The 27940-nt window shown below is 42.5% G+C and overlaps 1 protein-coding gene across 4 annotated transcripts; it reads left to right on the forward strand.

Annotated features, from left to right (window-relative positions):
• Window positions 1-27940, forward strand: CCDC27 (coiled-coil domain containing 27). Of its 4 annotated transcripts, XR_011856470.1 has the most exons (13): window positions 13-250; window positions 6816-7012; window positions 7399-7519; window positions 7602-7768; window positions 8374-8529; window positions 9334-9552; window positions 12114-12291; window positions 15820-15950; window positions 20669-20746; window positions 23347-23559; window positions 24234-24338; window positions 25881-26089; window positions 26606-27940. XR_011856470.1 is itself a non-coding variant. In XM_072156193.1 (12 exons), the coding sequence occupies exons 2-12, from the start codon at window positions 6827-6829 to the stop codon at window positions 26016-26018; spliced, it is 1650 nt and encodes a 549-aa protein (XP_072012294.1). In that variant the 5' UTR covers window positions 5-250; window positions 6816-6826; the 3' UTR covers window positions 26019-26528. The 4 variants fall into 4 exon arrangements, 3 of the variants coding, with proteins under 3 accessions (XP_072012295.1, XP_072012294.1, XP_072012293.1); XM_072156193.1 differs by lacking the exon at window positions 26606-27940 and having other exon boundaries at window positions 5-250; window positions 9376-9552; window positions 25881-26528; XM_072156192.1 differs by lacking the exon at window positions 26606-27940 and having other exon boundaries at window positions 14-250; window positions 25881-26528.

Consider the following 27940-nt stretch of genomic DNA (forward strand, 5'->3'; position numbering starts at 1 on the left):
GGGTCCCCACCAGCAAACAATCAATCTCCTAGCAACCGATCACACAGACCAATCCCTGCTTCACCCTGACATTCTTCAATGAGAGAATGTAACAAGTTGTATTGTGGAGGTGACACGACACGTGGTCAGCCCCCTGCACCTACCAGACCTGCCTGGGCTCCCTGCTCCATCACAGCTGCTGCTCTACTAGCCCAGGAATAGGAGGGCACCGGCCTCACCAGCTGTAGGAGCCTCCTGTCCTCCAGATCAGGTGAGACCTAAAGGGTTGGCAAGTTTTCTAACCAAATAATGGCAGGTTTTTCTGTAACCCAAAATAACAAAAAGTGTCTCTTTAGAGGTCCCAACTTGTCCATACATTACCTAGACAGCCTTAAAAATCATATTGCTTTAATTAGGGCTTGTGTAAGTTTTCTCCAGTGGTGGCGCTTATAGAGATATTTCTTCCTGTATAGATTACATACAGGGGTTCTCAGCAACCCGTGATCAATGTTCATTTATGGACCCTTCTAAGTCCATATAGGACTGATACACTCAGGATGATTTACATTACAAATGGTCAAATCCACATTAAACTTACACCATAGTTTGCCTCTCTATAGCCAATTCAATTTTTAACAACTTTATTTTTATCATAAAATATAATAAAACACAAGTATACAAAAGCAATCAGTCTAATACAATAAATGCCTGAACACATAAGTCAATACATCACAGAACATCATAAGGTTCCTTATCGGAGGTTACCCTAACCCTTTGAATCAGGGTATTTTAATCACTTAATCACTGTAATTTTAATTAGGTTTTTGCAAAAATTTTGATTTGAAAAAAAAAATCTGTGGTATTATATTTTTCTGTTGTATTGGGAATTTTATCAAAGATGAAAAAGAAAAAGCGACAGGTCAACACAATAGACGGTTCTTTCTAATATGAGGATTCCGTCTCCTAGTGTGAATGGTGCAAATACAAAAAGAGTGGTAGATCCAGCACACGTATTTACAAGTGCTGTCTCTACCATGCATTACTTGTAGGAGTAAATCCTTGGGGGACACAGGGGTCATGATGTTCTGGGACCAGTAGGGCTAACCTTTGTCATACTGGTAAACTATGTGGAAACTTCAATCAACTCATAATGGCCTTAGTTATAGGACTTTAAAATCTTAGATGCAAATTTACTTAACTGAATCATAGGGTCTCAAGTCATGGCATTATTGCACTAAAAGACACAAGATTTGACTTCCAGTTGGGAAGGACATCAAGCTGATATTGGAAATTAATGGATATGCCAATCATGTCAAACAGGGTTTGGTTTCGTGCAACAATGCATCAGCCATAGTGCCTTCAATAAGGATTCACATTGGCGTTTTTTTTTTCATATCAGTCATATCACTAAACCCATTTTGGCTTGTGGACACATACAGATTGTTTTTCTCTTCAGATATCAGAAAATGACATGTGAAAAAACCCACTAAAAAGAATGGTTCATAAAGGCATCAGTAAAAAATCCCTAAAGCCAGGAAGAGAAAAACAATCTGTATGTGTCCTTTAGGGTGATGCCACACGTTAGGGTTTTGGTTCCATTTTGTAACGGAATCAAAGTGCACTGGGGTGGCCCGTGGGCGATCACATATGCGTTTTAATGCAAAAGCATGTGATCGGCAATCAGCGGCCCGGGACCTTGCATTGTGTAAATTCGAGACACCGGGCGCTGATTGACGATTGTATGCGTTTGCATACAAACGCATATGTGATCGCCCACGGGCCAAAAACGGAATCAAAACGCTAACATGTGGCATCACTCTTAGCCAGGATGGGTTAATTGAAAAATCATTGAGACGAAAAAAACGCCAATGTGAAACCACCCTAACTGTGATTGCCGCAGTGCTTCAATTACAGTATCAAAGTATATTACAGTGCCAGTCACAGAAATTCATTATCAGTGCCTGCCACAGTAACTCATTATCAGTGCCTGCCACAGTGCTCTTGATAATAGTGTCAGCCACAGTGCCTTATTATCAGTGCCAGCCACAGTGCCTTATTATCAGTGCCTGCCACAGTGCCTCATTAATAGTGCCAGCCACAGTAACTCATTATCGGTGCCAGCCACAGTGCCCTTGATAATAGTGTCAGCCACATCACCTTAAAAACAGTGCTGGCCAGATAGTGCCTCTGACTTTTTTTCATCTAGGGTCGGTGTTATTATTGTATATTTACAGTGAGTCATTGTATTGCAGAAAGTACTTGTCATGGTCGTAGGTTAATTGTCATTGTACACGTTAGTCAAGGTTACTTCTCAGCATTCAGTAATGTTATGAGTTACCATGTGTTAGCAGGCAGATCTCCATATCACACACTGACTGGCTCTGGTCCAACTCCATTGATATGTTTGTTATTTGCCTCCATGGCAGCTCAATAATCCTGTCTGAAGTGGACAAGGAATACATTTGACTTGGTGAAATGTCTGGCTATTTTATCTTTGCTATTTGACCTCCTACCTAATATACCAATTACCTACCCTCATTTACTCTCATTCAGATGCCCACTAAAATTATGTAACAGAACATAAGAGGGGACACAGAGGATGTCTGAGCTACAGATGGATATCTGATGTATAGGGTGCATAAATATCAGCCCATGTTGTAGACATATGTGGCCCCAGTGGTCCCATCCACATTAAAGAACAACTGCATAATGCAAATCAATATTGGGTGAAAGGCAATGATATAGGGCTGTCTGTCTGAATACTACCTTAAGTAGGATAGTTACTTCTTGAGTTTAGGAGGTAGAAGGTATGTGAAACTGGCCATGGACAAAACATATTTAAAAAAAAAAAACCCTCTTCCCTAAACATGTGTGCTTGGCAAAATCTGCACATGTTCTGAATATAGAGAAGAGAGGCCCCTGCCAGATGAATCCATCCCTTCCAACACCTCTGCTTATGTCCCTAAAACCCAACTCTTATTTACCCAACATCCTCTATCTGGGTTGAGTCAGGGCGCCACATGATGGGATCGATAGTGGGCCAGTCCCACCAGCAGGTTTTGGACAAATCCTGAGATTTTTATGTTTATTTGACGAAAAAGTCAGGATTAAATGTCCTTTATAACTCACAAGTCAAAAGTCAAAGATTAACTACAGGCGGTCCCCTACTTAAGAACACTCGACTTACATACGACCCCCAGTTACAAACGGACCACTGGATATTGGTAATTTATTGTACTTTAGTCCTAGGCTACAATAAACAGCTGTAACAGTTATCAGTGGTGTCTGTAATGAAGCTTTAGTGTTAATCCTGGTTCTTATGACAGCCCAACATTTTTAAAGTCCAATTGTCACAGAGACCAAAAAAGTTCTGGCTGGGATTACAATGATAAAATATACAGTTCCGACTTACATACAAATTCAACTTAAGAACAAACCTACAGACCCTATCTTGTATGTAACCCGGGGACTGCCTGTACTTGAATTGGTGAAAGAATCACTGCTAAATATGACCCAAATCTCATTACAACCTTGATTGTATTCCTGCTCATATCTGCCTCCTAGATACTAGAAGCCACAACGCTGTTGACTCTGCAAATCTCCATAACATCAATTTGTACTAATGGTGTACGGAAAAGTGATTTTGATTCTGTGCTGTAGAAATAATAAAGAGAAGGACCTCAAGCCCTGAGATTCTCATACATGTATTTCTAGAAATACATGTTTACTTCGAGTACCTATGAATGTACTTAAATTGCAGGAGTGAAAGTAGACATAAGGGACTCCCCTCCTTTACCAAGAAGATTGGTTCTGGGAAGTAAATGAAGTAGGAAGTGAATGTCAAAACATTAAAAAAATTTTGGCTAGTAGTGGGCCCACAATTTTTATTTAGCCTCATGTAAGTGGTATTCCATCTCTGGTGCTCTAAGATAAGATATGAGATAACAAGGAGCAATTCACTGTCCCAGCACAGCCGCCATCTACAACCTGTGTCTCCCATTGCTATGACATTGTAATGCTAGAGACTATAATAAATCAACTATGTATTGCAAAACTTCTGTACACTGTCTATATATATATATAAGGACAGCATTGTAGTAGAAGAAAGGAAATGTACAGTTACCTAGCAGTGGAACGCAAATATCCATTTACATAGCTGTAAAAGGGAATTCGTTACCGCAATTTATCTCCTAGAACTAACTGCTATGTTATGTAGGGCTATGCCCACACATGTTATCCATACCTTGGGCATTGTTATTACTGTGGAACTAGAGCCCTTAGGTGCTCTGTTAATGCCCCCCACCAAGCACTGTAGCCCAATTTGTTTATATAGTCAACATTTGGCACAGTAGGAGCATTCAGGATTTTTTCCTATGTCTGCTCTGTTGCTTTTCCGATGACCAACTGGCTTATCTGTTCACCTACTTCTTGCCATACAGGAGTTCACACCTGACTGATATTTGGGTATGTGTGTCTTGCAACTATTCCTATATTTATTTATTAGAATAACCTATGGTTGCCTGTAAATATATGCATGGTGTCAGCACTAAACAACTACCCGGGTAAGGAAGCCCTTAGGGCAGTGGTGGCAAACCTATGGCCTGTGTGGGCACCCAGGCCATCACCCCAACATGAAGTTCCCCAGACAGGACTCAAATAATCTGCCTGCAGAATCTTCCTACAATGATAGGTGAATGTGCCCTCCTCCTTTCAACTGTTTTGGTGTCCTTATGAGGCTGAAGGATTGAAAATTGTCAAAGAAAAAAAAGGAGAAAAAAATTACTTCTTAAATTGCTGTGCTGGCACTTTGCAATAAATAAGTGGCTTTTAGTTGAAGTTTGGGCACTCCAGCTCTAAAAGGTTAGCCATTACTGCCTTAGGGGTTTTGTTGAATTTTACTTACTGTATTTAATTGAGGATAGGGTTCACAGTGGGTTCACTGTGGCTACATCACCTAAGGAACCCCATACACAACAGAGTTTAGCAGTGCTGAATGATGCCCTATGTTGTTTGCTACCTTGTTTTCTTTTACATGGCAGCTATTTCAGCCTAGCTGCGATCAGGCTGGTAAATGCACTCAGGATGCTGTTTGCTGCACCTCTAATTAAAAAATGATAAGAATTCAACTTTAAAATCAAGCATGGGTAAACCAGGGACACTTACTCATAGATCCAGCCACCATGTCTGTGGTAACCTCCTTATATTTGTTATCCATCTCCTTATATTTGTTTTCCATATCCATGTTCTTCTAAAATCAACTTTTAAAATTATGCTGATGAGCCTGAGCGAGATTGAGGGGCATTACCATAGCCCTTCCATGCTGTGGCTTCAGAGTCTGTTACACTGTCTTCCCCTCTTCTCTGCTGCCTCAGCACTTCCCCTTCCTACTGCCTGATGTTATTTCTCACCACACACTGGGAGGGAGAAGTGCTCCCTGTACACTTTAACAGTCTGTAGATATTCACCATGGCAGTGCTCTGGTAACACCCCCCAGAGCCCTGAAGATTCATTAGCATAATTTTAAAAGTCGATTTTGGATAACACATATATGAAGATTACCACAGTCACGGTGCCTGGATATATGAGTAAGTGTCCCTGGTTTATCATACTTGATTTTGCTGGTAGATTTCCTTTAGCTTCTTGGGTTACCTAGGTTGGCAGGTCATAAACACACTCCATGTATAAGCTATGCAAGGCTTTCAGGCTCAATTAGCAGAGACCTTCCCTAATTCCAGGTTGCTCATTCATTAATATGTATCCAAGGAAACTTCCCAGTACAAAAGATGTGGGACAGTACCTTAAGTCTGGTAAGCGATGTAATAACAAGGTAAGATCATCAGGTTCTCCATGTGTCACTGGCTCTGCGATGTTCACGTGGATCCCATGTTTCCACTTGCAGTATGCAGCGGGTGGCTGTGTGAGTTACTATTTCCTCCAGATGGAAACTCGATCGCAGCCCTTTTGGTTCCGCTTTACTCCGTAGTGGTCCGTATAGGAAAGAAAGGGATACGGAAAAATAGTGCAGCAGAGCTTCTATTTAGTGAAGAAAATGTTTTAATATTATACTCACAAATATAGATAAAAAACAGGCCTTAAAAATAAATTGTGGTGCACGTTCGGCGTCAATACCCGACTCGAGTTTCGCCAGTAGCGGCTTCTTCCGGGGTGGCCGTCGTGCACAAGTTAGGCCACCCCGGAAGAAGCCGCTACTGGCGAAACTCGAGTCGGGTATTGACGCCGAACGTGCACCACAATTTATTTTTAAGGCCTGTTTTTTATCTATATTTGTGAGTATAATATTAAAACATTTTCTTCACTAAATAGAAGCTCTGCTGCACTATTTTTCCGTATCCCTTTCTTTCCTATACGGACCACTACGGAGTAAAGCGGAACCAAAAGGGCTGCGATCGAGTTTCCATCTGGAGGAAATAGTAACTCACACAGCCACCCGCTGCATACTGCAAGTGGAAACATGGGATCCACGTGAACATCGCAGAGCCAGTGACACATGGAGAACCTGATGATCTTACCTTGTTATTACATCGCTTACCAGACTTAAGGTACTGTCCCACATCTACATTGAATACCTGAAAGACGTTGATGCAGAGGGAAAAGCTTCTTAGACAATTTGTGACTATAAGGAATACTGGACTCCCATTCCTTCCCTTCTCTCATTGCGCCGTCATTTCTGAACAACTAGCCTGATCTTTTGTTTTCCAAAATCTTGTTTTATTTTTCCCAGTACAAAAGCCTGAACAACTTTACCTGCAGACTCAAAACCTCAAGTACAAGCCGTTTCCTGATAAGCCCACTCACTCTAGTGTGACTTTTTTCAGAATGCGCTGAAATGGTCTCAGGCCCGAAAGTGGAGATGAAGGAAAGTCCCAGGATGAAGATGGGAAGTTACTATGAGCTTCAGTGGACGGGAACCCGCAGACCCCAAACAGCCGTATGGAAGATCCCTAAATCAGATATACGCAGGGACAACTATAGCAAGTCAGCACAGGAACACAGCCATAACTTCGAAGTCCATGTATGTGACCTGCAGTATGATATAACCACTGTATACGTTGTTATTAGGCTACTGCTAGACACTTCTGTAAGCGTAATACAAATGTGGACAAACCCTAAATGGGGGCCACTTTACGTATGCAGTTTTGATGCCACAAAAGCATATGGGTTGGTATATGGTTGCATTTTTTTTATTTAGGTTTCATATTTTTGTATTAGGCACAAAGATACATTATCTCCTTGTATGTAGAATTCAGCTGAACCTGTATGACAGTGTAAGACGATTATATGGCTGGCCCCTACTGAGGAGCTTATCGGCTGAGTACACTTGGTTCTGATGTTTACGTGAGCCCATAGGCATCTGGCCTGAATGTAGTGAATGGGCTGACAGTGTTAATTTCTTTGCAGTCTCCGACATTTTCAGCAACATCATTTGAAAGCTACGGTTCTTCTCAAGTCATTGACTTACACACATCTAATGGAACATCACATGGATCCTGTAAATATAGCAACTCCCCTTTCTCCACAGGTAACTTCTTGTAGCAAACCTCTAGTATTTTGAGATATATACACATGCATAACTTTATGTATTCTCTTGTCATCATATTTAGACAGAAAACTTCCTCACATCCATAATTCTACTGAGCTCTCCAAGAGTAACACATCCATAGATTGCTCCTCAGGAAATGTACATTACTCAGCAAATCCAACTATCCAAACCTACCTGACCTCGGTGGAGATCAAGACTCCATGGTATATAAGTATTCTCAACGAGAAGGTAAGCAATGTTATCACTGCCTCAGGGAGCTAAAGAATATATATCTATATACAGTATCTGTCTTTCTATCTGTATATTCATCTAGTTAGGTTTATCAAACTCTCCATCCATCGCTCGTAATATCTTACTATCTTCTCAACCATCCCAACATGTATCTCTCTGGCAAACTGTATCTCTTTATTATTTTCACTATTTTATCTACCAATTAGCTTTAACATACTCTATCATTTGGCTAAACTGGACCAGCCCTCCAAAACAAACCAGGCATAATTGTCAAGAGCCGTTACTTACCATGTACTTACCTAGTTTCAGCAATTAGTAGGTCACAAAGGTCAGACCTCTACTGACTGGATATTAATGTTTTAGGCAAGATGGAGAAGGAGTTCAAGCATTAGATAGGATCCTGGATGATTCTGGGAACGTAGTAGCTCCATACTTGCTAAATAGCTACCGTTCCATGACTACTTCCGTGACCCAGCTATAAGAGGAAGATAAGCTCAGGACTATGAGAGACACCAAACTCTGTGACAGAATAAAAAGACATGCTTTCTTCATATGTTTTTAAGTTTTCAGATGCATTTGAGTAAAAATGTACATGTTTTTAGGAGCGTTCTCTTCTCAAGCTGGGAGAAGAGATAAACCGACTTTCCAGATTTGAAGTAGAATGCAAGAGGAAAGATCAGATCATCTCCAATCTGAGAAGTGAAGTATCTCATCTTCAGAGTGATGTCCATAGACCTGTTTACTCTGGAAGAGAAGAGGTGAGTCATGTGGCTATGTGTCAAAAAAATAAAACCACAATGGGGCACATTTACTAAGGGTCCACGGACCGTGATTCTGTTGTGTTTCCCGAATATTTCCTTTTTGCACCGAATTGCCCCGGGTTTTTGGCCCACGCGATCGGATTGTGGCACATCGGCCACATCGGCTTGCATGGGACAGAAATCAGCGGGCATGTCGTCGGACAGCCCAACTGATTCAGACAAACCGCGGAATTTAAAAACTAAATTGTGTCGCAAGATCAAGCACTTACATGCACCAGGAAGAAGAACTCCGGCGGACCTCAGCGGGGAAGAGACAGATGAAGGAAATTGGACGCACGACCTTAGTGAATCATGGCAGACCCGAATCCTTGTCGGACAACGCACAGCGGGGATCGCGACAGGACCAGGTAAGTAAATCTGCCCCACTATCTACTTCTCCACCTATGGTATCCTTGTGGTGTCTCAAAGTTTTCATCAAAACAAATTATTTTTTGAGAGTTTGTCGTCCACAATGGATGATTTAGAAAAACTGGAATACCTTTCTTCCAGAAACACCACAACACCTCTCCACAGGTAGTGTCAGACATCGACAAGCGTGACAATATTTCTTAAATTGTAGTCAACGTCTCACTAAATGACAAGAAAGATGGGTATAATTACTCTTCCTATAGGGGGTTCTGTTGGTTTCCAAGGGTTCAGTTTAGACAGATTGCCTAGTGGAATATTGCTATTCCACTAATTGTTTTTCTTCAGAATAAAACTAGTACTTTTTGCTGACAATCTATATTATTCTATCAATAGCACTCTATGGATCAGTCTGATCATCTAACTTCACACATGCAGAATGAAGTGCAACCCTTTGATGAACACCCTGTAGGTGTAACCGATGAAAAATCACTGTCAGGATCAAGCCATAAGGATCCATTGGCAAGTCCTGAAAGATGTGCATCAGTTGTATCCTTGGATGAAAGTCTGTCTGGGAAGCAGAAAAAAAGCCAGAGTATACCCATGGAAGCCGAGGTAATAACTCATTGGCCCAGACATATTATTTTGTCCACATTTGCATGAAAAAGTGTCTTTGGAGCTTGCACATGTACTTGTTATGTTTTTGTGCCACAATTGTGTGTTGCATTTTTTCCTAAACTTTTTAAAGGTACGTGGTGGTGCGTGTTCCTAGTTAGTGCCACATTTATTACTGACAGCTACTTTTCCCTTTATATACATTTGGCACGGCTGAGCATGCAACTCCTCTTCCAGATACTGTTACTCTTCTGTACTGGTTGGGAGTTTTCTCCAGCATTAACTAAACTATCCAACATTCCCAAACCTTATCTAATCTGACAACTAGTTCTGGGGGAGAGACCCTTCTTCTGTTGACATAGATGTAATACCCATGGATAATAAATTATTATATTAACCCTTTAAAGGGATTTCCCACTAACAAAAGTTAGGCACTATCCATGGGACACAGCTCTTTTTTGTTTTTGCATTTCAATTTTTCATTCCCCACTTTCAAAATTCCATAATTTATTTAATATTTCCATGTATAGAGCTGTAACTTGTTTTCTTCATAACTTGTACATGCTAGAGATGGTATTTAATATACCATGCTGTGTACTGGGAAGCTGCAAAAAAGTTACAAATGGGGTGAAATTCACAAAAAACCACTGATTTGCGCCATTTTCTTTTGGGCTCTATTTTAACTTCTTTCACTGTACTCTCCAAATGGCACCTCCCCTATTCTTTGGATCGGTACGATCATGGATATACCAGATTTATATAAGTATTATTGTTCTATTATTGTTTTATGTTTTAGTGATTTAAAAAAATTGTCATCTTTTGTACAAGAACAGAAAAAATTCATTTTGCCATATAAAGAGACCAATAACTTTTTCACACTTCAGTGTACGTGGGTTCACAGCTAGGCACAACCATTTGTATATTTCTTTTATTTTTTTTTATTTTTTTTTAGTGAGGATTTCAGAATAGTCTTTATTTCAGTGTTTTATTTCCTCAGTACACAGATGCTGGAAATATACATTAAAAATGTTTTTTTTGCAATTTGTTATTTTTTTTTTTCAAAGAACTACTGTCATTTATAAGTCCATTATCCTATTGCTCGGGTACAAATATACAGGACAATGGGGCAGATTTACTTACCCGGTCCATTTGCGATCCAGCGGCGTGTTCTGTGTGGAGGATTCGGGTCTTCCGGCAATTCACTAAGGTAGTTCCCCCGATGTCCACTAGGTGTCGCTGCTGCGCAGAATTCCGTCGGAGTGCACTGAAGTTCACCAAGCCAGGCCGGATGCAGGTAAGCGACACTTTTTTTATTTAAATACGGCGGTTTCTCCCAATCCATCTGGTTTTCGTACAACCACGCCCCATCCCCCCCCCCCCCCCCGGATTTCCGGCGCGTGCATGCCGGCGCTGATGCGCCACAATCCGATCGTGTGCGCCAAAAACCCGGGGCAATTCAGGGAAAATCGGCGCACAACGGAAAAATTCGGGTAACCCGCCGGAAAAACGCAATTTGGGCCCTTAGTAAATGACCCCCATTGTGTGGATTTACTCCATCCCCTGCAGTCCGGGAGAGGAATTGTGACCTAATCTGACGGAAAATTAAATAAAAGTTCCTATACAAGTTTCGTGATGCGGCTAAAAGTAGCAATACAAATATACCCAGCTTTCCTGTTGAGTGGAATGAAATAGACCATTTGTATATTTTTAAATCACTTTTTATTGCATTTTGTTTGGAACAATATAGGTAAAATTGCATGGGTTGACACACTGCACTGATGTCATCTGTAAGGGTACATTCACAGGAACTTGTGGACCAATATCTCGCACACACCATTTGCGGCTAGATATCGGTTCCCATGGACGCCTATGGGGCTCGGTCACTGTGCAGTGAGTACACGTTGCCTCATCGCACAGTGACCGTGCACAGTTAAATATAGGACATGTCCTATGTTTCGCCATTTTATGGTGCCATCCCTGCGCTCCTCTATGGAGAGGGGGAGGGGTGAGCAGTACTCATCCCTCCTCCTCTCCAGTGTGCTGACATGTGCTCACCAGGCCCTAAGATACAACTTACACCCCGTGTTTTCGGATACCAGTTATACCATGACATACTATTACTGCACAGAGCGCTAAGGTACAGCGTTCCATGCAGTATTTCAAGAAGTGCTAAGTGCTTAAGTCCACAGCATCTTCATCAGATTAAGGTCACTACAAAGTCTTCACTTCTTGATAGTCGCTGCTCCAATGATTCCAGGGTAATTGGAATTTTCACTCCAGCCCCATATGTTCGTGAAAGATCAATGTAAATATTTTAAATTCTCTACAGTCATGTGGGCGGTGCTGGGCTATCTAGGCGCTAGGCTCAGGACCACTAATCTGACAGCTGAGTCTACTTAGCACATTGGGTCCTGACAGATTACAGATGTATTACAGATGTTCCGTATTGTAATATGGGTGGTCCTGGGCTGGTACAGACAGTCAGCTGACAGTAGAGAAACAAAATATTGTTAATGATAACTCATTGATAAAAATCTAGCAATGTGCTTAATTCCGCTCAGATTTTAATTGATGACCTCAATTCCAATGAGAGAAGTGCATCTTCTGGATCTCCTGGAAAAGAAGGTGAAGAGACGCCCATTGTGTCCATAGATCAACTTGAAGACATAAAAAATCAACTGATTCAAAAACTACAGACTGACATAGAGACCATAAGGAAGGACTATGAGATTTCAAAAGGTAAAAACTTCATTGAGATAACGTCATAAAAATATCAATTAAGTGTTCTTCCATGTTTTTCTACCTTGACAAAAATTAAATACCTTATATACTCGAGTATAAGCCTAGTTTTTCAGCACAAAATTTGTGCTCAAAAACCCTAACTCGGCTTATACTCTAGTCCAGTGATTTTCAACCTTTTTTGAGCCGCAGCACACTTTTTATACTTAGAAAATCCTGGGGCACACCACCAACCAAAATAGCACAAAATGACACTAAAAGGCCTCCCTTTACTAATAAAAAGGCCCTAGCTGCCTCCCTTTACTAATAAAAAGGCCCTAGCTGCCTCCCTTTACTAATAAAAAGCCCCTGGCTGCCTCCCTTTACTAATAAAAAGCCCCTGGCTGCCTCCCTTTACTAATAAAAAGCCCCTGGCTGCCTCCCTTTACTAATAAAAAGCCCCTGGCTGCCTCCCTTTACTAATAAAAAGCCCCTGGCTGCCTCCCTTTACTAATAAAAAGCCCCTAGCTGCCTCCCTTTACTAATAAAAAGCCCCTGGCTGCCTCCCTTTACTAATAAAAAGCCCCTGGCTGCCTCCCTTTACTAATAAAAAAGCCCCTGGCGGCCTCCCTTTACTAATAAAAAGGCCCTAGCGGCCTCACTTTACTAATAAAAAGCCCCTGGCGGCCTCCCTTTACTAATAAAAAGCCCCTGGCTGCCTCCCTTTACTAATAAAATGCCCCTAGCGGCCTCCCTTTACTAATAAAAAGGCCCTAGCGGCCTCCCTTTACTAATAAAAAGCCCCTGGCTGCCTCCCTTTACTAATAAAAAGTCCCTAGCTGCCTCACTTTACTAATAAAAAGCCCCTGGCGGCCTCCCTTTACTAATAAAAAGGCCCTAGCTGCCTCCCTTTACTAATAAAAAGCCCCTGGCTGCCTCCCTTTACTAATAAAAAGCCCCTGGCAGCCTCCCTTTACTAATAAAAAGCCCCTGGCGGCCTCCCTTTACTAATAAAAAGCCCCTGGCGGCCTCCCTTTACTAATAAAAAGCCCCTAGCTGCCTCCCTTTACTAATAAAAAGGCCCTAGCTGCCTCCCTTTACTAATAAAAAGGCCCTAGCTGCCTCCCTTTACTAATAAAAAGGCCCTAGCTGCCTCCCTTTACTAATAAAAAGGCCCTAGCTGCCTCCCTTTACTAATAAAAAGCCCCTGGCGGCCTCCCTTTACTAATAAAAAGCCCCTGGCTGCCTCCCTTTACTAATAAAAAGGCCCTAGCAGCCTCCCTTTACTAATAAAAAGCCCCTGGCGGCCTCCCTTTACTAATAAAAAGCCCCTGGCGGCCTCCCTTTACAAATAAAAAGCCCCTAGCTGCCTCCCTTTACTAATAAAAAGCCCCTAGCTGCCTCCCTTTACTAATAAAAAGGCCCTAGCGGCCTCCCTTTACTAATAAAAAGCCCCTAGATGCCTCCCTTTACTAATAAAAAGGCCCTAGCTGCCTCCCTTTACTAATAAAAAGGCCCTAGCAGCCTCCCTTTACTAATAAAAAGCCCCTGGCAGCCTCCCTTTACTAATAAAAAGCCCCTGGCGGCCTCCCTTTACAAATAAAAAGCCCCTAGCTGCCTCCCTTTACTAATAAAAAGCCCCTGGCGGCCTCCCTTTACTAATCAAGAGCCCCTAGCAGCCTCCCTTTACTAATAAAAAGGCCCTAGCGGTCTCCCATTACAAATTAAAAGGCCCTAGAGCCCCCCCTTTACTAATTAAAAGGCCCTAGAGCCCCCCCTTTACTAATTAAAAGGCCCTAGAGGCCCCCCTTTACTAATTAAAAGGCCCTAGAGGCCCCCCTTTACTAATTAAAAGGCCCTAGAGGCCCCCCTTTACTAATTAAAAGGCCCTAGAGGCCCCCCTTAACAAATAAAAAGCCCCAGCCTACCTTTACTAATAAAAAAAAAAAACCCTTGCTACCTTCCTTATACAAATAATAACCTTATATACTTACCCTTGATGTCTTCTTCCGCGTACCGTCACTCCTAATGGCGATCCGCTCACCTTCTGTAGCTCCTGCACCGCGCGCCTCTGGTCACGTGACTTACGCGACCTGACGTCAGGTCGCGTCAGTCACGTGACATGGGCCGCGCGGTACAGGAGCTACAGAAGGTGGGCGGATCGCCGACGCGGGACTTGGAGGTAAGTATGGGGCAGAAATACGGGGGCGCGGCGGCAGCTCGACACCGGGGCAGCCTAGTTCGGGCAACTTTCCCCCGCGGCACACTCAACCTTGTGTCGCGGCACACTAGTGTGCCGCGGCACACAGGTTGAAAATCACTGCTCTAGTCAACTAAAAAAATAAAGACAAAACTCACCTTTCTGACGTCATCCGTAGGTCCTCTTCTGTCTGAGACAGTCTGAGACACAAGAGGACCTATGGGGGATGTCGGAAAGATGAGAAAAGTGTTATTTTTTTTCCTACTACAGGGGCTGGCAGACTATATACTGGGAGGCTGTAACCAATGCATTTCCCACCCTCGGCTTATACTCAAGTCAATAGGTTTTCTCAGTTTTTTGTGTTGAAATTAGGGGTCTCGGCTTATACTCCGGTCGGCTTATACTTGAGTATATACAGTACTTTAAAATGTTTTTTTTGCTCAATAATTGAATTATGCAGGTGATAAAAGTAAACTTTGTCATATACTTCATTATACAAATTATACAAAAATGGTTCTTGTTACTTTTTTTCCTTCCACTTAGCAATGTGTCTACATCAGCTTTCCCTCTTTGGTGACACAGACTTCAGATACAGTAGATGTGGAGAAGTTGTTTAAGTTTGAAGAAAAACTGTCACTAGGAATGTCATTTTTAGCTGGTGTCAGGTTTCAATAGCCAACACTATGCTGATTTTAAAAATGCCATATGCAGACTACTGTGCAACATCACTGACATCATTGACATTTAACACCTTCCTCATTGTATTAAAGAACATTTACTACCAGGATTGTAAGACAAGCACTGACATACTGGTGTGTGCCCACTCTGGCAGGATCTGCTCTACTTTTAGCTTCTTATTCCCTGATTTTTACAAAAAAAGGATTTTAAAATTATTAAATGAGCCTTAGGGGCTCCGGGCTCCATTCAAACCTATGGAGCCTGGAGCCCCTAAGGCTCATTTAATAATTTTAAAATCCTATTCTCCTTAGTCTCATTTGCATAATGTTTAAAAGATTTTTTTTCTTCTAAACAAGGGCATAAGAAGCTTAAAGAATAGTGGATCCTGCCAGAGGACACACACACCAGTATGTCAGTGTGCTTGGTATACAATCCTTGATTCTGGTGGTAGATTTCCTTTAAGTTTTTCACAAATGTATCTTGTGTCTCGATGTAAAATTCGTAACCGCTTCCCATCATTTTCACATAACACTTATTATACTGCCTCCCTCATGAGGTCTATTGAAGCCCCTCAGGCACTTGGACCCCTGTTATGGACCGCCCATACAATACATGTATCCCTGTAATGTCCTTCTTTACATATTATTATATAGTATTTTCACTATTTTTAGGAGTCGTTTCCTCCCTCCAGAAATCTGTTTCTTCTCAAGAGTCCAAACTGAGAAAATCTGCCTCTGAAAAAGAAGCCTTACAGAGAGAACTGAGGGAGAGAGAGAGTCAGATACAGGCCATGTCCAAAAAGGTACATGCGTCAATCATACCCGGAAACTTGCAGGGGTGCTCCAAGTGTTCACTGTGGGCAGGGCCGGATCAAGGTTGGTGGGGGCCCCTGGGCGCAAAATCTGGCGGAGGCCCCCACTGTGTGCAGCGTGCATACACATCCTCCTTCTCACTTTCCACTATCTCAGCAGTAACACCGCTACAGAGCCGACTCGCCCCCAGCAACAAACAGCCGCCTCGCCCCCAGCAACACCGTTACACACAGCCGCCTCGCCCCCCCCCCCCCAAGTAATACATCTATATATCTACCCTCACCCCTACCAGACACGCAGTCCCAGGTAACATACACCTCACCCTGCACCAGCCATGAAGTCCCATGTGACATACTCCTCAGCCCACACAGCCATGCAGTCCCATGTATACATGTATACAGCCACACCAGCCATACAGTCCCATGTAACATACAACTCAGCCACACCAGCCACCCATACAGACCCATGTATACAGCCATACAGACCCATGTATACAGCCATACAGACCCATGTATACAGCCACACCAGCCATACAGACCCATGTATACAGCCACACCAGCCATACAGACCCATGTATACATGCACACAGCCATACAGACCCATGAATACAGGCACACAGCCATACAGACCCATGTATACATGCATACAGCCATACAGACCCATGTATACAGCCACACCAGCCATACAGTCCCATGTAACATACAACTCACCCACACCAGCCCCCATACAGACCCATGTATACATGCACACAGCCATACAGACCCATGTATACATGCATACAGCCGTACAGGCCCATGTATACATGCATACAGCCACACAGACCCATGTATACATGCATACAGCCATACAGACCCATGTATACAGCCACACCAGCCATACAGTCCCATGTATACATGCATACAGCCATACAGACCCATATATACATGCATACAGCCATACAGACCCATGTATACATGCACACAGCCATACAGACCCATGTATACATGCATACAGCCATACAGACCCATGTATACATGCATACAGCCATACAGACCCATGTATTCATGCATACAGCCATACAGACCCATGTATACATGCATACAGCCATACAGACCCATGTATACATGCATACAGCCATACAGACCCATGTATACATGCATACAGCCATACAGACCCATGTATACATGCATACAGACATACAGACCCATGTATACATGCACACAGCCATACAGACCCATGTATACATGCATACAGCCATACAGACCCATGTATACATGCACACAGCCATACAGACCCATGTATACATGCATACAGCCATACAGACCCATGTATACATGCACACAGCCATACAGACCCATGTATACATGCACACAGCCATACAGACCCATGTATACATGCATACAGCCATACAGACCCATATATACATGCATACAGCCATACAGACCCATGTATACATGCATACAGCCATACAGACCCATGTATACATGCATACAGCCACACAGACCCATGTATACATGCATACAGCCATACAGACCCATGTATACATGCACACAGCCATACAGACCCATGTATACATGCACACAGCCATACAGACCCATGTATACATGCACACAGCCATACAGACCCATGTATACATGCACACAGCCATACAGACCCATGTATACATGCATACAGCCATACAGACCCATGTATACATGCACACAGCCATACAGACCCCATGTATACATGCATACAGCCATACAGACCCATGTATACATGCACACAGCCATACAGACCCATGTATACATGCATACAGCCACACAGACCCATGTATACATGCATACAGCCATACAGACCCATGTATACATGCACACAGCCATACAGACCCATGTATACATGCACACAGCCATACAGACCCATGTATACATGCATACAGCCACACAGACCCATATATACATGCATACAGCCATACAGACCCATGTATACATGCACACAGCCATACAGACCCATGTATACATGCATACAGCCATACAGACCCATGTATACATGCATACAGCCATACAGACCCATGTATACATGCATACAGCCATACAGACCCATGTATACAGCCACACCAGCCATACAGTCCCATGTATACATGCATACAGCCATACAGACCCATGTATACATGCATACAGCCATACAGACCCATGTATACATGCATACAGCCATACAGACCCATGTATACATGCATACAGCCACACAGACCCATGTATACATGCACACAGCCATACAGACCCATGTATACATGCACACAGCCATACAGACCCATGTATACATGCATACAGCCACACAGACCCATGTATACATGCACACAGCCATACAGACCCATGTATACATGCACACAGCCATACAGACCCCATGTATACATGCATACAGCCGTACAGACCCATGTATACATGCATACAGCCATACAGACCCATGTATACATGCACACAGCGATACAGACCCATGTATACATGCACACAGCCATACAGACCCATGTATACATGCACACAGCCATACAGACCCCATGTATACATGCATACAGCCACACAGACCCATGCATACATGCACACAGCCATACAGACCCATGTATACATGCATACAGCCATACAGACCCATGTATACATGCATACAGCCATACAGACCCATGTATACATGCATACAGCCACACAGACCCATGTATACATGCATACAGCCATACAGACCCATGTATACATGCATACAGCCACACAGACCCATGTATACATGCATACAGCCATACAGACCCATGTATACATGCATACAGCCATACAGACCCATGTATACATGCACACAGCCATACAGACCCATGTATACATGCATACAGCCATACAGACCCATGTATACATGCATACAGCCATACAGACCCATGTATACATGCATACAGCCATACAGACCCATGTATACATGCATACAGTCATACAGACCCATGTATACATGCACACAGCCATACAGACCCCATGTATACATGCATACAGCCATACAGACCCATGTATACATGCACACAGCCATACAGACCCCATGTATACATGCATACAGCCATACAGACCCATGTATACAGCCACTTACCCTGTAAGTTGTCTCTTCTCCACGTGTAGTTTGTTGTCACAGCACAGCTCCTCCACTTCCTGCTCTGAGAGGAGGCTCCGTCCGTTCTCTTGACACAGTATCCCACAGGTATGGAGGGGGGGGGGAGTATCACGGGGGGGGGGGGGGTGACGATCGCGGAGGGAGAGTATGGCTGCCGATCTAAGGGTTGGGGGCTCAATCGGGGGAGGGCTTGTGTGGTCACTGAGAGCTGCCTCTAGTTGGGAGCGATGCTCTGCAGCCGCGGTGCAGCACATCACTCCATCCAGAGGCTGTCAGCTCACAGCAGAGTTCGGGCAGGGTTGCAGAGCGAGCTCTGTGCGCGCTGACTTTTCCTGCCTGTCTGGGAGCGATGCTCTGCAGCAACACGGCTGGACATCGCTCCCAGTCAGTGTCAGACAATGCTCAGCTGGTGGGGGCCCCCTGGGGGGGCAAGATGGTGGGGGCCCCGGGGCTCGAGCCCTGGGAGCCCCCCCTATGATCCGGCCCTGACTGTGGGTCAAATCATCATTGGATGTGGTCACGTCACTATTGTTCTGGAGACAATAGCAGTCATTACCTTGAATCATCTGCACCGGTTGCACCTGTTGGGTGACTACAATCCACACGTTTCATTTCATCTCTATTGTATGTTCTGTATTGTAAGTCTGCTCTCTGATTCTTGCCTGTGACCAGAGCTGTTTCAGATCTGAGAGCCAGGTACATATTCATACAGCTGGACATTACATGACTGTGTGTACTGAATTATAATGTGCCATGTAATGCTAATGCAGAGAATAAAAGGGCTAGGGGCTCACTATGGTTTAAAGGGAACCTGTTAGCAGACTTTACCCCATTAAACTTCCAGGCCTGTTAAGTTTGGTATGAAATATTCTTTCTAGAATTTCCTCTTTAATGTGAAATGTCTGCTATTAAAAAGTCTACTCCAAAGTCATATGAAAATTAGCAGAGACAAGTCATATTTGCCTGATATGAGTCAAGTTCAGAGGCTGCAGGGGGAGTGTCACTTCAGATGCCCCTTTCTATGGCTCTATTGTAAATGCAAAGATTTTTTACTTTTGGTGTTATATAAAAGTAAGAATATCATCACATCTCACATTATTCTGGTGGTTCTATGCTCTACAGAACTATCGAACTTCAGATACGGACAGTTAAAGAAATAGTTGTTGCAATAGAGCTGCAGAAAAAAAGATAAAAAAGATAAATATAAACTACGTTTTTTGGAGCAGAACCACAAGCCTTATGCTTTCTGAAAGATGAGATTCTTATCTTTAGTATGACAATACTATAGATAAGATATAGATAGGGCTGCAGCCTTTAAACTTGACTCATCTCAGGCTAATTTGACTCTTCTTTGCTCATTTTCTTGTAAAGGAGGTTTTTTTTTAAAGGTTAACAGGTGAGATTTAACAAAAAAGTGGTAAATGTAGAAATTAAATCTTATACCCTCCCTGAGGGGATGGGTTAAACTCTGATGACAGGTTCCATTTACGGACCTTCCGTGACACGGGGGTCTTTGGGGATTTACCTGCTCCCTGCAACTCAATCCAAGTCTATGTTAGAATTTGAACCTGTGTTCTTGCAATAATTTATTAATGTAGCTTCATATACTTATTTTAAGTTTTCAAGTTTACGTGAAGAAAGAAAACATGAAGAAGTGATGGCGTCAATTGAGCAGGAAAATTACAGTCTTAGAGAGGTATCATAAATGATATGCAGGCAATGCCTCCCAACTCCAATATATCAAGATGTGGCTCTGCCAACTTTTTCAAAAATTCTTCTTTTTTTATCTTAAAGGGAAACCTATAAGTAAGTTTTAGACCCCCAAGCAGTCACCTGTTTAGTGTTACAACATTTTTACCATACCTGTGTCGGTCACTGGGTCCCATAGATTTTTGAGAGGAAAGAGGGTCCCATGACTTGTGCCCTTTCCCACAAAAGAAAATCCCTTAGTGATGTTAACATAATAAAGATCATTTTAAACCCTTACTTTACAACCCTTACAACGTTACTCAGTTTTATTGCTGTATTAGCTCCTATCACTCTCTATGGTGCTTAGTGTAAAATACTAGGGTGTAGGCGGGGACTCACTAGGCAGACACATTACTATCCATCTAGTTCTGTGAGCTGACAATGTGGTTACAATAACGGGGTACAGTGTGTATATACACTTTCATCTGGATTCTGGCATTGTACTAACACACTGACACATAGAGTGATGAGACAGATCAGAGATGCATGTGATTACACAGAGGCTGATAGACCATTACACTGTTACACTGTGGGCTCCGCTACATCTCACAGACATTTGCCTGCCTCCCCCTTCCCCTGAATCACTTATGTCCTTGTAGCTTGTTACATTGTGAGCTCTGCTACATCTAACAGATATATGCCTACCTCCCCCTTCCCCCGGGTCACTAATCTCCTTATAGGTTGTAGTTGGCAGCCTCTCTCTCTGTTCACCATGTGCTGACAGGGTGTGATGAGTAGTGATGGGTCGTTCACGAACGAGCCGGCACAAAGAGCCGGCTCATTCGCATGAACGACCTGAGCCGGCTCACCTCAGTGAGCCGATGGCTCACTAAACCCCGCCCCTAAACGGCTCACCACGCCCCTTTGAACCCGATAATATTGGGTTAAAGTGGATTGGTGCAGGGAGCCTAAATGGCCTGCGGCTCCCTATTATATATTTAATAGGGAACCGTTCAGGAGCCAGAAGAGCTGGCTCTTCTTAGCGAGAGGAGCTTAATGAGCCAGCTCACTAAGAAGAACCAGAATTCCATTCACTAGTGATCAGTGAGTGTCTCTGAGCTCCGGGCAGAGGGCGTGGTTACAGCCACACAGCATAGACCAGTGATGGTGAACCTTTTGGAGACCAAGACCCCAAACTAATTGCTACCTGTTCTTCCTCATCTTTCAATCGTATCGGCTGCCTGAGGCCACTAATATAGTTGAAAGAAGGAGGGCAAATTCAGACTCTCATTGTAGCCTCTCTCCAGGGTCTCTCTGGAGTGGAAGTATGGAAGGTCCAGCAAGATGACCTCCAAAGATAATGCAGCCCTGTCCACACCTTCTCACTTTTCCCACAGTTCCAATGAAGTGTTGCTTTAAAATAGTGCTGAGAGAAACATCTCTTTAGCTGTCTGGGACTTCAGGAAGATTTGGTGGATTTGGTCCTATTTGATGAACTCTGTCCTGGGGTGATGGTCTGAGTGCCCACAGAAATGGCACCCGTGCCATAGGTTCGCCACCACTGGCATAGACAGACAGAAATTTCATCTGCACAATCTCACACAGAAATCCAAGATGCATAGCAGGACTGATAGAGACAGGTTGGACTTATATCTGTGAAATGCTGCATTTTTGTTAATAACAATGAATAAGAGATTGGGGCAGATTTATCAAGCAGTCTGAAAGTCAGAATATTTCCAGTTGCCCATGGCAACCAATTACAGCTCAGCTTTCATTTCACCAGTGCTCATGAATATTTTAAAGGGGAGCTGTGATTGGTTGCCATGGGCAATTGGAAATATTCTGACTTTCAGACAGCTTGATAAATCTGCCCCAATGTGTTATTTTGTTATACTGAGTACATATAAGAAACTTGTCTTTGTGGGAATATCCCTTTAAAGACAGCTTACCGAAGCCCATTACAGCTGCATTGAAAATATGCCTTTAGCTTCCTCTAAGAATTTGCATTACATAATTGTGTATCTTACCTGGCTTCCTGACAGAATCCTCTGTGTAGTCCTAAGGGTTGGGCTACACAGACGCTGCCTCACCAGCCAGATTGTGCTTGACAAAGGTCAAGATGACCAAAACGTATTATATTACTTTGATCTGTGTAAATTATATTTCTTTTGATCGTATACCACGGTGAAGGCTATGCTATGTGAAAAATTCACTAAAATAAAATCATAAAATTCATTTTGGTGTGTGCCATGTTCTCTATATGGAGTAAAGCGGATTGAGAATTCTATATTGAGCCCCACCTACCAATAGATAGCGGTCAAAATTGCCCCATGTAAACAGAGGATTTTGTCAGAAAGCCAGGTAAGGATAACACACAATTATGTTAGAGAAGGCAGAAAGACATATTTGCAATCCAGCTGTAAAGGGCTTCTGCAAACTGCCTTTAGTGAAAATGAGGTCACTGATGACAGGCTCCCTTTAATACATGCAAAGATGATAAATTACATGAATTGAAGCTAAATTAAGAGTGGAGACCTTGCTGGTAACAGCAGTGAAAGCTCAATGCCTGGACATGACCCCTAGTACTCAATCCATGTTACATTGCAGATAATGTGTGACCTGAAATCTGAGGTGATGAGGAGGAATGAAATGATTGCTGAATTAAAGAATGAAGTTCAGAGACTACAGAAGGAAGTCAGCAAATATCAGACCGAAGTGAGAAAGCAAGAGGAAGAGAGAAGTCAGATCAAGAGCATGTCAGAGGACTTAGCATCATCTGAGCAACACGTCAAGGTGGCTTTGGAGACGATGCAGACCAGGGTAAAAGTCTTCATTTGGTCATTATTTTAGATAAGAAGGACGTCATCTTATTTTGAAAGTTACTAGTAAAACTCCAATTTCTTAACTTAGAGATAAGAGGTAGATGCAGTGAAGCGGAAATAACCCAAGTCCGGCACTATGGGCAAGTTACAAAGTTACTTGTACGATAAAACCTTCATGCAAGATACTACAATTTAATTTGAAACCACAGGGTGGAGCTCTACACCAGTTTTATATAGGAAGAATTTCTTTTTTTACTTTTTAACTGTCATTTATATAGACATCTGTTAGGAGCATCTGTCTATTATTTCCTCAAAATTTCTAGAGAAAGTGAAATGACTGGTACCAAAGAGGGAAACCTGACGTACCACATTGTAGTCAATGAGAGGTAATGGATAGCACTGTAAATACTGATACTCGGGAGGGAGGCAATTTCTTATAGAAAAATATACGGTTATGCTATTCCCACATTTACATTACTGTCCATTGCTCAGCCGATGTCTTCTATTAACCTGCATGACGCATCAGTAGCCAGAAGAGAAGAGACTACTGATAAGCGACTGTCTAGATATAAGATAGCTGTTGGATTGCACAGTTAGCAGCACAGTCCAGCAATGGCCAGGTCCAGGAAGATAAGTTGAGCTAATACTTAGCATTTGATGTTTGCCTTTCAGTTTGAAAGATTCCGCACTAAGATAATCCAGGCGGCATACATAGCCCCGGGATTCAAGGGTCCACAGGTGGAAGTCTCAGATAATGAAATCCTGGACACCATGCAGGTAAGAGGGTACTGATCTGGGTCTCTGATGCCGGACCTAGTAGTAAAAATAATGACAAGTAATAAGCCTGGCTGAAAGGAGCTGTGCCACAAAAGGCAATTACCTCTGTATCCATACGATAGGGTATAATTGTAGGACTGCTAGGGGTCTGACTGCAGGGATCCCCAGATATCATGCGAACGCCAGCTTGTATCCCGCCTACTTTAAAGTGTATCATATCTTTTGCTAAAATTGCATAAATCAATAGTGCAGATGATACTACTAAACTTTGTAATATACGTTTAAGAAATTAAAGAAATAAATTCCTGGCGTTTTTCGATGACAGCTGAGAGATAAAGGAGCCTGATAAAGTTTGGACTTCACTCTAATCTTCTTCAAGAGATGAATCCTATAGGGAAATATGCTCCAGGTATAGAAAGAGTCATTAGCATACGTCTCATACGGGAGACTGTCAGAGTCCTACTGCCACACACATGATTATTGGCAGCCTTTTATGTAAACACTCTTTATAAATGGAGTTCAGTCACTGTGTGTGGGCAGTTAACTCTAAAATCAAGGTTCTATTTAGTTGTAATGAGCATAATGCCTGTTACCAGTGGCTCAGATCATGGTACCATGATGTGACCATAGATATATTGTCACCATAGACACATGTTGTTGAACCCTGCACATTTAAAATGCTAATTCAAATCAATATTCTGGAGGAAAAATCTCAGCTAGCAACTACTCATATTCTTACTTGCCCAAGGTGGGTCACAAATTTATTGTGTACAAAAGGTCTCAAGGAGATCCTCTCTGCACTCTCAGGATTACTCTTATATACTTGCAGATGGTGAAACAGTGTTTGTTTTGTGTATATATATTATATCAGTAATATAAAACTGTTGACAGCTCTTGGTCAAAGGGTGACTACCTGGAATGTGAAATAATGAATGGGAATCTCTAAAGTTAGGATAATGCAAAAGTACAAACAGTATTAGGTGGCAGCTCTGGATAGCTGTGTAAAAACATCTTTGTGTGTGATAACAGCAGCAGAACTGGGAGAAATTAATTTATATTCCAGAAATGTAGCTACTTCAAGCACAAAGAGAGGTTATCCTCACATTGCTGAGCACTAAACTGCCCCTCATCCCATCAGCTCTGCTCTGAATGGCTGTGATCAATATGGCCAGGGGAAGGGAGTCTTATACTCATCAGTGTTGGTACAAATTCCCTCTCTCCCCCAGCCTCATCTTGATTAGTTTAATTGAGCTAGAGGAGGTAGAGCCTCACAGGACTTCCTCAGCCGCAGAGATTCCAGGATCTTTCAAGGGCTTCCCTCCATTTAGTTTGACAACAGACAAAGAGTCTCAGACCAACACTTTGGTTATGGACAGTAATGGAGTTATACATTTTTGGCATTGGTACATATTATATTCCACCCACAGGGTTTATGCTTCTGTAATAATGGGGCTTGTGATGTTACTGCAATGTATGGGATTTCCATCAGACTTGTGGACACATATAATGCCTCTATCTCTTTTTTGTCTTCACCGTTTTTAGAAAATAATTACAGACCGGTCAGATTTTCACCAACAACTAAAGCAGAAGGGAGTGAAGGTGCCTCCACTTCATTTATCAGAGACCACTTCTCCTGCCAAGCAGACGTCATCATCAGCTTCTAGAAAGAAAGCATTGTGAGGGTGACGACTTCATAAGACTATGGTCATCGGTTTTCTCAAGCTTCTTTAAGTATCTGCATTAAAGCTTTAGTAAGGCCTTTACCTTTCAGTCACTTTGTGGTTAAATTGGGGTTATCTAAGATTATAGGAACGTGGTTACTTTCTTTCAAAAACAGCGCCTCCCTTGTTCACAGGTTGAATATGGTATTTCACTCATCCCTATTAACTTGAATAGAGCTGAGCTTCACTATCAGAGACAAGGCATAGACAGGCATGACAATGTTGTGGAAGAAAGCAGCCATGTTTTCATAGTCTTGTACAATTCTCATTGTACAAGTCTCATTGGCTTCTTATTGACCTAATTGCTGTCATCTAATTGTCCTTTTTGTTTATTCTCACACCTTTTAAGAAGGATATAGACATATAGGACACAGATGAGGACTCTCACAGTGTAATTTATTCATGTGTAAAAATGTACTGTACATGACGTACATACATGTACAACAAACAATACATGATGTGAATCATTGCTTGGCTTTTCTGTTCTTTGAATTGTTGGTGTTTTTGTATCTTTTTTAGCATTGCTTTCTCTTGTCATTTGTATAGTGCCAGTCCTGGACTAATGTTTAAAGGGGTCTTCTATGGAAAAAAATGAAGTGTTCTTACCCTGTTTCGGATTTTAGTTCAAGCATCACGGCAGTCTGATGTCTTGGCGAAAAATTTCAAGGCCCACAGGACCTGTTTCAGCTGATCTATGGCTTTTTCAGAACACTATACATCAGTTGTGATGTAAGTGGAAGTGACATCTTGTATTTGATTGGCCAAAGCCGGCCTTGTGACCAAGAGCACTTTTGGCTGTCCCAAATAACAGAAGCCACCATGCTTGAAATGGGAGCTATCAAGGTCCCCTTGGAGATTTTTGAGGGTTCATGAAGAACCCTTTTTATGACCTAAACTTACTGCAAAGAAATATTTCCAAAAATTCTCACTCAAGAGCCACAACCGAATGAGATACATTCCCACCAGAAGAGGTGTGTAGAAGAAGGAAACCCCATATAATGATCCACAACTTCTGTATACCATGCAGAGTGCCACACATTGCATAGTGTTTGGGACTGGTATTAGCATTCATTTCAATAGAATTGAGCTGCAGTTAAAGGAACACTCCAGTGAAAGCTAATACATTGAATAATGTACTGTATGATGCAGGGCCTGAAGGGAGGAGCAGGACTCATTTTCACTGTACTAATAGACTGTTGCTAGAACCTGGAGTCCTGCTCCACCCATCAGGCCCTGCACAAGGTATATTACAGTGAATCAGCTGTTACTGGAGTGCTCCTTTAATTCCCATGACTGTTGGTCGTTACATCAGATCCTTCCATCATGTGATTTTAGAGAATGTTTTATCTACTTAGTAAAAATTGATATTTCAGCATAGGTACTGAGCTGAAACTGAGCCGATTGTCCTTTATGAGGGTGGGGGCATTGTAAGTGCCAAGATGCTTGCAAACATTACTTGTGGTAATAAAAAGACTTTTAATTTGTCCATTTTGCTAGAAATTCCTCAAAGTAAGAGGGAAGATGTGTAAAGCTGTAGCATATCAGGTGCTGGTGAGGAATCCAGTGGGATGATGCTAGGAATACTTGCAGAAGAATGTGGTGTCTCTGACCCAACCTAAATGAAGCTTTTTAACATGTACTGGGTAATAATATATTGGATCTGTGGTCTGATCTAGACTCATTTGTTCAAAAATGTCTGGAGAAAAAGTTTTACAAGAACCATGTCTTGAGGCCTTGTAAACCGCTTTCCTTTGCTAAATGTTATCTGCCAAGACCACTCACCAGCTTTCCTATTATCTCCACTGCACTTTCGCCTGTACTTGGCTACCGTCATGTGAAAAGCTGTTAATGTTCCATGAAGTATGCACAAATAAATCATGA

This window comes from Engystomops pustulosus, chromosome 6, assembly GCF_040894005.1.
Source record: "Engystomops pustulosus chromosome 6, aEngPut4.maternal, whole genome shotgun sequence".
Classification (NCBI taxonomy): Eukaryota; Metazoa; Chordata; class Amphibia; order Anura; family Leptodactylidae; genus Engystomops; species Engystomops pustulosus.

Bases quoted from the DNA above. Each gene is read 5' to 3' on its own strand.
- CCDC27 (XM_072156192.1), top strand. From the start codon at position 6,827: ATGGTCTCAGGCCCGAAAGTGGAGATGAAGGAAAGTCCCAGGATGAAG. The intron at 12,292-15,819 runs GTAAAAACTTCA...CACTATTTTTAG, and splicing joins GGACTATGAGATTTCAAAAG to GAGTCGTTTCCTCCCTCCAG. The intron at 24,339-25,880 runs GTAAGAGGGTAC...CACCGTTTTTAG, and splicing joins AAATCCTGGACACCATGCAG to AAAATAATTACAGACCGGTC.